Source organism: Mustelus asterias, chromosome 8 (genome assembly GCF_964213995.1).
Source record: "Mustelus asterias chromosome 8, sMusAst1.hap1.1, whole genome shotgun sequence".
NCBI classification, from domain to species: domain Eukaryota; kingdom Metazoa; phylum Chordata; class Chondrichthyes; order Carcharhiniformes; family Triakidae; genus Mustelus; species Mustelus asterias.
Window position 1 is genome coordinate 107,797,214 of NC_135808.1, and position 12,378 is coordinate 107,809,591.

The window sequence follows — 12,378 nt, forward strand, 5'->3', positions numbered from 1 at the left end:
TGATTCGCGCCCGAAACGGGCACAACGGCGATTTAAATGCATTTAAATTGAATTAATGAACTGCCCGCCCAACTTTATCAGCATTTCCCCCTTTATAGAACATAGAACAGTACAGCACAGAACAGGCCCTTCGGCCCACGATGTTGTGCCGAGCTTTATCTGAAACCAAGATCAAGCTATCCCACTCCCTATCATCCTGGTGTGCTCCATGTGCCTATCCAATAACCGCTTAAATGTTTCTAAAGTGTCTGACTCCACTATCACTGCAGGCAGTCCATTCCACACCCCAACCACTCTCTGCGTAAAGAACCTACCTCTGATATCCGTCCTGTATCTCCCACCACGAACCCTATAGTTATGCCCCCTTGTAATAGCTCCATCCACCCGAGGAAATAGTCTTTGAACGTTCACTCTATCTATCCCCTTCATCATTTTATACACCTCTATTAAGTCTCCCCTCAGCCTCCTCCGCGCGTCCAGATTCAGCGCAAAACAGATCTGCTCGGCAAAAGGTCTGTTTTAGGCGCTCCAGCTGCTGAAGAGGTAAGTTCAGAGCTTCCAACGGCGCTCTGACTCAGATCGGTGGTTTGGGAGGGGGGGGGCCAGATCGTTGTCTGGGGGGGAGGGGGAGGTGGGCCCAATATTCTCTGGTGGGAGGAGGGAGGCCAGATCGTTGTCGGGTGGAGGGGGGGCAGTCATTCTCTGGTGAGGTGGGGGGGGGGACAGAGGCCAGATGGATTTCTGATGGGGGGGGGCGGTGGGGGAACCGCTGCCACTCTGCAGGCGATCAATGGGGGGGGAAGGGGGCAGAGGATTGTGATCGGTCTGCGTAGTGGGGGAGTGGGTGGGTAAGGGGGAAAGTTTTATGTTGTAGGGGTGATGTCTGTGGGGACCATCACTCCCGGGCCGCTTTATCTGTTTTTTGTGGCCCGGGAGCAATGTGACAGGGGCGCGATTTTCAATTTTTTTTCTAACTGCGCAGTTCAGAGCTCCGATCATTTCAGGCGCGCTAAGCCCCGCCCACAGTGCAGTTCAGACGCGCGATTTTTTTTTTTTCAGGCTAAGTGCGTATGGGAGTGCCTGAAAGCAGATTTCCAAATCGGATCTGAATTGTGCCCAGATTCAGCACTTAGAATGAAAATGGTAAAATTGGGCCCTACATGTGTAGTGTGCTTACAAAAGGCTTCACACCTCAAGATGTACTTTGCTGATTACCTCAAATAACTACTGTCTGATCAATAGCAACCTGGGGGTGGGGAAACAGGAAAGTGGAGTTGAAATCATAATTAGATCAGCCATTGGAGCAGGCTGAAAGGGCACAATGGCCTGCTCCAGTTCCTATGATTGTGTATAGGTTTTGAGCTTTGAAATGCAGCATGTATGAGCAAATCAGCGTGGTTATTTTGTCGATTTCCCAGTTCTCTCACTATTTCTCTCTTAACCTCCTTCCTGTAGTTCACTTTACGTCATGACACTACCTGCTTAACAAATCCATCACTTCTTCCTTTTGACACCGCCGTCTCCATCAAACTTTCATTAACATTTATTTTTGAGTATATTGAAGAATCATATATTATGTAATTTGGTCTACTGCATTTAATTTTAAATACATTCTTACAAATCATTTACGTTTATCACCTCCTTAGCGACATTACTACTGACCAATTTCTTAACATACTTTATCTAAATCTAGGCTGACAGTTCTGCATGATACTGAGGGAGCGCTGCATTGTTTGATGTGCCATCTTTTAAAAATGCCATTGAACTGAAGCTCCAAATGCTAGTTCAGGTGGATGTTTAAAAAAAAATGCCATTTCAACTGTACTGACCAGCATTTATCCTACAGCAATGTACGGTCAATCTCTGTTTTTGAAGATCACTTTAAAATTAGTAGGCTACAGAGAATTAGATTGGGAAGAATGGTGGTCATTAAGAGAGGGCTTTATGAAGGAAAATTGGAATGCAATTCAGTAAGAACTGATCCTCGTTGTTGACTGTATTTCCGATGTGTCCAGGTAAGCAATTGAGTTGGAATTGGAATAGCAGTATAGGGATAAAGTTGATATGCATAGATTGGATAGAACTGCTATGAAGACTATGATCTAATTTTTCTCTGATTTATGGTCAATCTTTTAATTTAAAAAAACTAACTTCAAATGTAACAACGTAACATAACAATCTATTATGTCCATATGACAAGAATTATTTTTTCCCCAGATTCCTTAAACTCCTGGACAACCTTATTCACTATCTAATACCAGCCTGGGACCACACAGTTGGGTCATTTGGTCAGTTAAAGGTGAGTTGTTCCAGTGAATAGAATGCAAATCAGGTTTATACAGCCTCTTTTTTAACAATTTGCCCATATTAAGTTCTGGTGAATCTTTCTGAGGATGTAGCATCTTTCCTGAAGTTTGGTGCCTAAAAATAAACACAGTACTCCAGGTGGGGTCTGATCAAACTGTTAACTTGTAAATATCTTGCCACGTGCTGGAATGCAGTACTGTGCATTACACCATATGGGGTGTTTGCAAATGAAGAGAATTTCTGCTCATTAAGTAAAACACTGCATGAAAAATACACACTGCAATATTTTAGTTAACAAGATTCCTTTGCAGTATTAATATTGAATGATTATGAGCACATTTCTTTTTTTACTTTTCCCAATGTCCTCTCTTCCATGAACAATGTGAAATGCCTTCCCGGGGTTCTCTGTTCCCCTTGGTATTGGCTGAATGAACTGTGCACAGCGCTTATGGTGCACTTGATAAATTCTCTGCCCTATATTTGTTGCTGCAACTCTCCCTCCCTCATTTCAGAATGATATGCTCACTTGAACGGATTTCACACAATCCCTTCGGTCTTTTTCTGCTCTGTGGCAGCCAGGTTTGCAACTGCCCTTTAAGTAGATGTCATGGGATACTTCAGGAGAAGGGAAATTAAATTTATTTTATTTCTTTCTCTACCTGTAAATTATTCCTTCACTGCATATCATCATATCAGCAAATCCTCTGCTATTTTAAGCAAATAGAAACCAAAACAAGCATGGGACATGCACTAGTTAGCACCTTGCTGAAACTAACAAATTAATACCAATGTTTTCTTTGTGTTCCAGCACATCAAGCAGTTCCTGCTGCTGTCAAAGCGGCGCACAGCTCTGATTACACAATGCCTCAAGGATTCAGAAACTAACAAACCCAATTTCATGCCAAAACTCTACATCAATCGGCGAGTTGCCATGGAGCATCGGAATAATCCTTCCCTTGATCCCTCTTGTAAAAATGCTGTGTTTACACAGGTATGTCTGTTCAAAGTAATCCAGAGCATTTTGCTTGAGTATGCAAGAATTTTGACCAGCTAGAATTTTGTTAAGCAACATAGAAACCCTACAGTGCAGAAGGAGGCCATTCGGCCCATTGAGCCTGCACTGACAACAATCCCACCCAGGCCCTATCCCCGTAACTCCATATATTTACTCCACTAATCCCTCTAATCTAGGCACCCTGGGACACTAAGGGGCAATTTAGCATGGCCAATCAACCTAACCTGCACATCTTTGGAGTGTGGGAGGAAACCAGAGCACCCAGAGGAAACCCACGCAGACACTGGGAGAATGTGCAAACTCCAAACAGACAGTGACCCAAGCTGGGAATTGAACCCAGGTCCCTGGTGCTGTGAGGCAGCAGTGCTAACCACTATGCCACTGTGCCACCCTGTTGTGTCAATCAGCTTAATCACATATTTAAAGTTATTTTCAAGGTTCCTCCCTGTAGCTTATTAAGTAAAATCATCAACTTACATGATGCTGAAACATACAGATCAGCAAGGTCCCAAGCCCAGTCCCTAGAATGGTTTGACCTTGGATGAGGCAGTGCAGTTGGGTTTGGTGTCCTGGGTTGCATTTAAAATTGTTCGGTCGGAGTCCAATACCCATTCGACTTTGATGGAATTTTTGCAGGTTCAGTTTTTTCTTTATTCTTTCACAGGATATGGGTGTCACTGGCAAGGCCAGCATTTGTTGACCATCTCTAATTGCCCTTGGACTGGCTTGCTAGGTCATTTCACTGTGCAGTTAGGGGTCAACCACATTTGCACATAAGATGGCAATATAGGACATTAGTGAACCAGATGGATTTTTACAACAGCCGATGATAGTTTTGTGGTCACCATTACTGAGACTTTCAACTCCAGGTTTATAAATTGATTCGACATTCTGCCAAGTTGAGATTTGAACCCGCATCTCCAGCCTGGGCTCCTGGATTACTGGTCCAGTGGCAATACCATTAGTCCAGTGACATTACCACAATACCACCATCTCCCTCAATAGCTTTGTAATGGCTTTCATGACCAAAGAACTATGCAGCCTTGACATACGCTTGGAAGAAGTATTGGGAGAGCATCTGCTGTTTTTGCATAAGCCAGTGCTATTAACTGATAAGATGAGAAAATTGGATGGAAAGGGAGGAAACAGTATCGTATACTTTTTTTTGCCCTTGGCAAGGATTTATTTGGCCTTTGTAATGTTCACAGGGAAATGCCTCCTAATACTGTTACTTGTGATGGTCGTAAACTTCTCTGGCTGGCCAGCCAGAGGGAGCACTTTCTGGAAGTTGTCCTGTTGTGCCAATGTAGGGGCGTGATACTCCATTAACATCTTCATTTGAAAGCACAACCCAGGAGATCTGTGTCCTGATGCATGTCAGACATGGCCTGATATCTCTGGACCCTCCCATCTAAAATGTTATCACCCTGATCCAGCCTAGCCCGCCTTTTCTCACGACTATGTGTATTATACTTCACCCTGTGGTCTCACTATCCTGGCGTCCCAAGGTGCTCATCTCTGGACTGGAACTCGGAAATAATTGAATGAATGACATGAGGCAGAGAATGTAAATCAGTGGTTCGATGTTCCTCCATTGTATTAACTTCATCTGGCTCACATTGGGCTGCATGAAGAACTAGACATTAACATTAGCATATGGCTATGGAATAGCGACCACTGCTGAATTGGCAAGAGTAAGATGCATTAAATTAATTGAAAGGAAAGTTTCACTCCTAAGTTCTCAGAAGGAAGAAAGGCACAATCCCAGCAAAAGTCTGTAGCTTCCACTTGTCCACCAACCTTTCCAACTCTAGTCTTGTACCCAGTGGTTGCGTGCTTGCTGCTCTTAGTGGGTACATTTCTCAAAGATTAACCATGCTCCCCAAAGCCAAACACTGAAAGTTCCAGTATTAACAGTGATTAGGCAGAATAACTATGGGAATGTGGAGTGAGTATGGGTGCTTTGCAATAACCAAACTGGCTGCACAGCCAACAGAGATATTAGAAACATAGAAAAACTACAGCACAAACAGGCCCTTCGGCCCACAAGTTGTGCCAAACACATCCCTACCTTCTAGACCTACCTATAACCCTCCATCCTATTAAGCTCCATGTACTCATCCAGGAGTCTCTTAAAAGACCTATTGAGTTCGCCTCCACCACCACTGACGGCAGCCGATTCCACTCGCCCACCACCCTCTGTGTGAAAAACTTACCCCTAACATCTCCCCTGTACCTACCCCCTAGCACCTTAAACCTGTGTCCTCTCGTAGCAGCCATTTCCACCCTGGGAAAAAGCCTCTGAGAGTCCACCCGATCTATGCCTCTCAACATCTTATACACCTCTATTAGGTCTCCTCTCATCCTTCATCTCTCCAAGGAGAAAAGACCGAGCTCCCTCAGCCTATCCTCATAAGGCATGCCACTCAATCCAGGCAACATCCTTGTACATCCTAGAGTTCTAAAGGAGATAGCTGAAGAAATAGTGGAGGCGTTAGTTATGATCTTTCAAAAGTCACTGGAGTCAGGGAAAGTCCCAGAGGATTGGAAAATCGCTGTTGTAACCCCACTGTTCAAGAAGGGAACAAGAAAAAAGATGGAAAATTATAGGCCAATTAGCCTAACCTCAGTTGTTGGCAAAATTCTAGAATCCATCGTTAAGGATGAGATTTCTAAATTCTTGGAAGTGCAGGGTCGGATTAGGACAAGTCAGCATGGATTTAGTAAGGGGAGGTCGTGCCTGACAAACCTGTTAGAGTTCTTTGAAGAGATAACAAATAGGTTAGACCAAGGAGAGCCAATGGATGTTATCTATCTTGACTTCCAAAAGGCCTTTGACAAGGTGCCTCACGGGAGACTGCTGAGTAAAATAAGGGCCCATGGTATTCGAGGCAAGGTACTAACATGGATTGACGATTGGCTGTCAGACAGAAGGCAGAGAGTTGGGATAAAAGGTTCTTTCTCAGAATGGCAACCGGTGACAAGTGGTGTCCCGCAGGGTTCAGTGTTGGGGCCACAGCTGTTCTCTTTATATATTAACGATCTAGATGACGGGACTGGGGGCATTCTGGCCAAGTTTGCCGATGATACAAAGATAGGTGGAGGGGCAGGTAGTATTGAGGAGGTGGGGAGGCTGCAGAAAGATTTAGACAGTTTAGGAGAGTGGTCCAAGAAGTGGCTGATGAAATTCAACGTGGGCAAGTGCGAGGTCTTGCACTTTGGAAAAAAGAATAGAGGCATGGACTATTTTCTAAACGGTGACAAAATTCATAATGCTAAAGTGCAAAGGGACTTGGGAGTCCTAGTCCAGGATTCTCTAAAGGTAAACTTGCAGGTTGAGTCCGTAATTAAGAAAGCAAATGTAATGTTGTCATTTATCTCAAGAGGCTTGGAATACAAAAGCAGGGATGTACTTCTGAGGCTTTATAAAGCACTGGTTAGGCCCCATTTGGAGTACTGTGAGCAATTTTGGGCCCCACACCTCAGGAAGGACATACTGGCACTGGAGCGGGTCCAGCGGAGATTCACACGGATGATCCCGGGAATGGTAGGCCTGACATACGATGAACGTCTGAGGATCGTGGGATTGTATTCATTGGAGTTTAGGAGGTTGAGGGGAGATCTAATAGAAACTTACAAGATAATGAACGGCTTAGATAGGATGGACGTAGGGAAGTTGTTTCCATTAGCAGGGGAGACTAGGACGGGGGGGCACAGCCTTAGAATAAAAGGGAGTCACTTTAGAACAGAGATGAGGAGAAATTTCTTCAGCCAGAGAGTGGTACGTCTGTGGAATTCATTGCCACAGAGGGCTGTGGAGGCCGAGACGTTAAGCGTCTTCAAGACAGAAATTGATAAATTCTTGATTTCTCGAGGAATTAAGGGCTATGGGGAGAGAGCGGGTAAATGGAGTTGAAATCAACCATGATTGAATGGTGGAGTGGACTCGATGGGCCGAATGGCCTTACTTCCGCTCCTATGTCTTATGGTCTTATGGTCTAAATCTCCTCTGCACCCTTTCAATCTTTTCCACATCCTTCCTATAGTGAGGCGACCAGAACTGAGCACAGTACTCCAAGTGGGGTCTGACGAGGGTCTTATATAGCTGCATCATTATCCCCAGACTCCTAAACTCAATCCCTCAATTGATAAAGGCCAGCACACCATACGCCTTCTTAACCACCTCCTCCACCTGCGGGGCCGATTTTAGAGTCCTATGACCCAGACCCCAAGGTCCTTCTGATCCTCTACCGTACTAAGAGTCTTTCCCTTTATATTGTACTCCTTCATCCCATTTGTCCTACCAAAATGGACCACGGCGCATTTGTCTGGGTTGAAGTCCACCTGCCACTTCTCCGCCCAGTCTTGCATCCTATCTATGTCCCTCTATAACTTCTGACATCTCTCCAGACTATCCACAACCCCACCAACCTTCGTGTCATCGGCAAACTTACCAACCCATCTCTCCCCTTCCTCATCCAGGTCATTTATGAAAATGACGAACGGCAAGGGTCCCAGAACAGATCCCTGGGGCACACCACTGGTGACCGACCTCCATCTAGAAAAAGACCCATCTATACCCACACTCTGCCTCCTTTGGGCAAGCCAGTTCTGGATCCACCGGGTAGCAGCCCCTTGGATCCCATGCCCTCTCACTTTTTCGTGCCAACAGGACAATATTGTGCCAACAGGACAATAGACAAACTAGTCATTCAGTTTCGTGGATGCAAATGCATTCTATTCATCAAGTATTTTTCCACATTGAATTTCTAAACCGGTGGGGATGGAGGAGGCACTCACTCACTGTTCCTTTCGCCCCTGTGCCCTCAATATGACATGAGATGGTCTCTACCCAAGATGCTAAACAAAACTTTCCACCTTGCTTTCTCCGTGCTCTTTCCCTGAAGATCTCCCAATTATTTCAGTTCATCGCTGCTGAATTTGCCTTTAAGCTGCCACAAGACTGAAGATCCTGTAGCAATATGTCAGTTTGCATCCCCACAGGTGACCATGTAAACCAGGCAGGTCACCTGCTGAACCCTGTCACAATAAATGCAATGGGGATCAGCAACATGGCCCCTGGGTAGGTGGAAATACATATGTGTTGCACTTCTGTGATGAGTAAGGAACAGTGGGAGGTCAAAATTGTAACATCATCACTTAACTGAATATTCCCACTGTGATCTGAAACCCAATGTTGGAAATGTTTCCCCGTCCAACCCCCCCCCCCCCCCGCTGGTGTCTGATGTCCACCCCTGAGGTGATCTTCCAAGAGGTGGTTAATTGAGAAACCTCCTCCGCATTCACTGTCCGATTAAGGACGGCAGTTGGAAGAGCGACCCAGGACCCACCACATTGGACGGCTAGCAGCCCCACCAGGAGGTGGATACTGCTGAGGCAGAAAGGGAGGACAAGGACACCTCAAAATGGAAGTGCTCTTAGATGCCTACAGAGAGAATAAAGAAGGTCCCAATGTAACACTGGGAAAATGTCGAGGATCAGAAAGTGACTTCTAATTGGGGCCTTAAGTGGCTGCCCACCTCTATAGAGTGGGTTTCGATTCCCATCAGAGCCATTCCTCAGCCCCAGGTAAACACTACCAAAGATAAGAGAGAGTCAGGCAATTTCCCCACTCCCTCCCCTACCTCAAAACTGGTGCCACGGAATGGAAAGATTCCACTCTCTCTTCTGCTAAATAAATTCAGACAGTGATGTGAAGACTTTAAATTGTTCTTTATGAAATCCACTATCTTCTGACAGCATGAAATATGTTAACAATTGGATTGATTGTGATTTTATACTTTTTAACCTATTTTAACTCCAATAATCGAATCCAGCTGAAATTGAGTATAACTTGTTCAGACTGCATTAAATTGCATTGCTCTACATTTTTTGCTTCACAGATGTTTGAAGGTCTGAAGCCTTCGGACAAGTGCGAGAAACCCTTGGATTACAGGTAGTGTTTGGAAAATGAAAGGGAATGTAGATGAGGTCTTGTATGGGGAATTCCAAAAAATAAATGTGGGAAGGGGAATTTCTGACGGTAAGCATCAGAGCAGTATTTAATCACTGCAGAGCATCTCTGCTTTATTAGTTATATATTGGTCAGTTTGCATACCCACTTGAATCTCCAACCATGCAAGTACTTGAAAATCACACTTTGTCTCATAACTCAAAAGTTGTGTTTTTCACATTCATTTTTATTTGATTTATTTCAAGTATATAGGCCGGAATTATCCGGTCGTTCACGCCGGCAGGATTCTCCGGTCCCGCTGGCAGCACACCTTCGCCCACGGGTTTCCCACGGCGTGGCATGATGTCAGTGGGAATTCCCATTGACAGCGACAGGACAAGAGAATCCCACCGCTAGCAAACAACGCACCACCTCCCGTCGGCGGAAAACTCACAGCTGGGAGGCTGGAGAATCTTGTCCATGGTCTCTCCCTCCCTTCCATTTTTATTTATCTTTGATTGTATCCAAATTAACTTAGACTACAGGTCATTTGACAGTTCTGCTCTATAACTGGGTCAAAATATGTTTGCTTAATGGCTTCAAACCCATTCTTTTATTGGAGAATGCTAAATATGTACATCCTAATGAGTTGTTCATAACTGCAATAGCATGGAATGGAGCTTTAGGATTTCTGCTTCCCTTTTTCTTGCTGCCATGCCCCTCCTTTTATGAATACATGGAGCAGGAGTAGACCAGTGCATTTCCATACCCATGTTCTGTTAGATGGAAGAAAGAACAGGAGGGTTATTATATTTGGAAATGCAACCACTTTGGGCTAATGTACCTCTCTGAGCAATTAGCTGAAGACAGTAAGAAGTCTCACCACACCAGGTTAAAGTCCAATAGGTTTATTTGTAGGAACCTGCTGTTGTGAGACTTCTTACTGTGTTTACCCCAGTTCAACGCTGGCATCTCCACATCATGACCAGCTGAAGAACAGCTTTATCAAATAACTTGTTTGTACAAGGAAGGAAACTAAAATAACACACAAAACAGCAATTGGAGAGGGGAAAAACCATTACAAATCCTATTTTATCTTTAGATTTTAAAATGGAATGCTAATGACAACACTGGGACAACTGGCATGTAGGAGCTTTTGAGCCTCGGGAGTTGTTGTCTGGTTTAGAACTCTATTGGCTTCTGTTATAAATAACCACTATATCGAACTCTAGGGGTGTGCTTTGTGATTTTAGATTTTGTACAATGTAAATGGATCTTCACATCCAAGATGGGATGATTGCGGTGTTGATTATTTAACACTTTGAATTTTTACTAGCAATACAAGAGTGATGATGAGTTCAACTAATTAAACTGTTGTTGAGCAAAGTAACTCTTTTTAACTTGAATAACATACCAGCATAAACTGTTCTTGTTTCGCATTGCAATCTTTTCAGAACTCCACACAAGAATAACCTTATACAAATGTTATTTTTTTAACCCGAAGGTGGCCAGCGCGCTATGACCAGTGGTGGGAATGTAAATTTATCTCTGAAGGAATCATTGACCAAGGTAAGCATTGTTCAGCCTGAAAGGTGAACTGGGCAGTTCTTCCTACAGATGCTGAGTGTTTCCAGCCATTTCTATATTCATTTCAAATTTTCAGCATGTGTCGTTGAGCTTTATAAATTTTTTCTAAAGATCTTGTATGTTTATTTTATGCACCTGTTTGAGATAATGTTGGGTAACAATGAGCTGTGTAAAGAATAAAGAATATTCAATAAATGTGGAGTTTGCACGTTCTCCCTCTGCGTGGGTTTCCTACCAGGTGCTCAGGTTCCTCCCGGACTCCAAAGATGTGCAGGTTAGGTGAACTGGCTTTGTTAAATTGCCCCTTAGTGTCCCAAGATGTGTAGGTTCCAGGGATTAGTGAGGTAAATATCTGGGGTTACAGGGATAGGGTGGGGGAGAAGGCCTGGGTAAGACTCTGTGTCGGAAAGTCGGTGCAGACATTGGCCAATTGGCCTCTTCTGCACTGCAGGGATACTATGATTCTATGAATGGTGACTACAAGACAGTAATCTTATGGAGCAATTTGGATGGCAACATAAACCATGAATGAATTTCAGAATAATCCATGCCTCCCTGTGTATTTTTCTTTTAATTTTTTTGCTGCTGTTGGTTTAATTTTATTTTATATTTTGCCCCTTTGTGACGGTGTCATAACAGCCTTTAGTGAATAATTCTCAATTCGCTAATGCATCATCATGCCCACACTGAAATATTAATAGTTATAATCTAATCCACTAAATTGTGATGCGCAGTTGGTGCTGGAAAATTGATGTGTCTTTAAATAAACTGTTATAACTAGTTCTGAGAGATACTCTAATCTCTGAAGATAATTTATACTTAGTGCAACTTTTTAAAACAATAGGTGGTGGATTCCGAGACAGCCTTTCTGACATCTCTGAAGAGCTTTGCCCCAGTTCTGGGGACAGTCCAGTGCCTTTACCCTTCTTTGTAAGGACATCTAATCAGGTATGTTAAAAAGATGACGGAGAAAGCAATTGGAGTCTTTTTTTAATCTCTTGAAGGAATTGAGTCTGGGTTATGGCTCAGCAACTCTCTCAAATCTCTGGCATACCTTGTCTACATCCATTTCTCTCTCTATCTCTCTCTATTAAACATGTATCACAGAATTGGCAATCGCATTCAAGAGATTGCAAATATGGTAGATAATGGAGGAAAGGTATTTCAGATGGCTCTATGTGGTCTTGTTCTGGTGTTGGAGCTGAGAATGTTGCATGCTTTACTTTGCATTCTATATATGACTTGGAATTTTCTGTGGTCAGGGGAGGGTGTGGGTGGGCAGTTGGGGGTGGGGCATGGGGGGGGAATGGTGTAGAGGCAGGAAAAATTGCAGAAAATGTTGTTAGGCCAATATCACAACATGTTTCCACTTCCTGTCTTTCCTGGGGCAACTTGGTAGTGAGTTGGAAACCCCCGGGCTGAGGTGAGAAGCCGATTGAAGTATTTAAGGCAATTGAGTAATTTTACACGTGGACTCCCTCTTTCCCAATGGCAAGCTATTCTCATGCTGTGTCTC

At 43.9% G+C, this 12,378-nt stretch overlaps 1 protein-coding gene across 1 annotated transcript in view; it reads left to right on the plus strand.

Annotated features, from left to right (window-relative positions):
• The window catches only part of hectd3 (HECT domain containing 3), a 59,511-nt gene that overhangs the window by 22,786 nt on the left and 24,347 nt on the right, over window positions 1–12,378 (plus strand). The window contains exons 10-14 of the mRNA XM_078218689.1: window positions 2,218–2,299; window positions 3,116–3,298; window positions 9,226–9,278; window positions 10,780–10,844; window positions 11,707–11,810. Of these exons, the coding sequence (XP_078074815.1) occupies window positions 2,218–2,299; window positions 3,116–3,298; window positions 9,226–9,278; window positions 10,780–10,844; window positions 11,707–11,810 (487 nt within the window). The remainder of the gene's footprint in view (window positions 1–2,217; window positions 2,300–3,115; window positions 3,299–9,225; window positions 9,279–10,779; window positions 10,845–11,706; window positions 11,811–12,378) is intronic.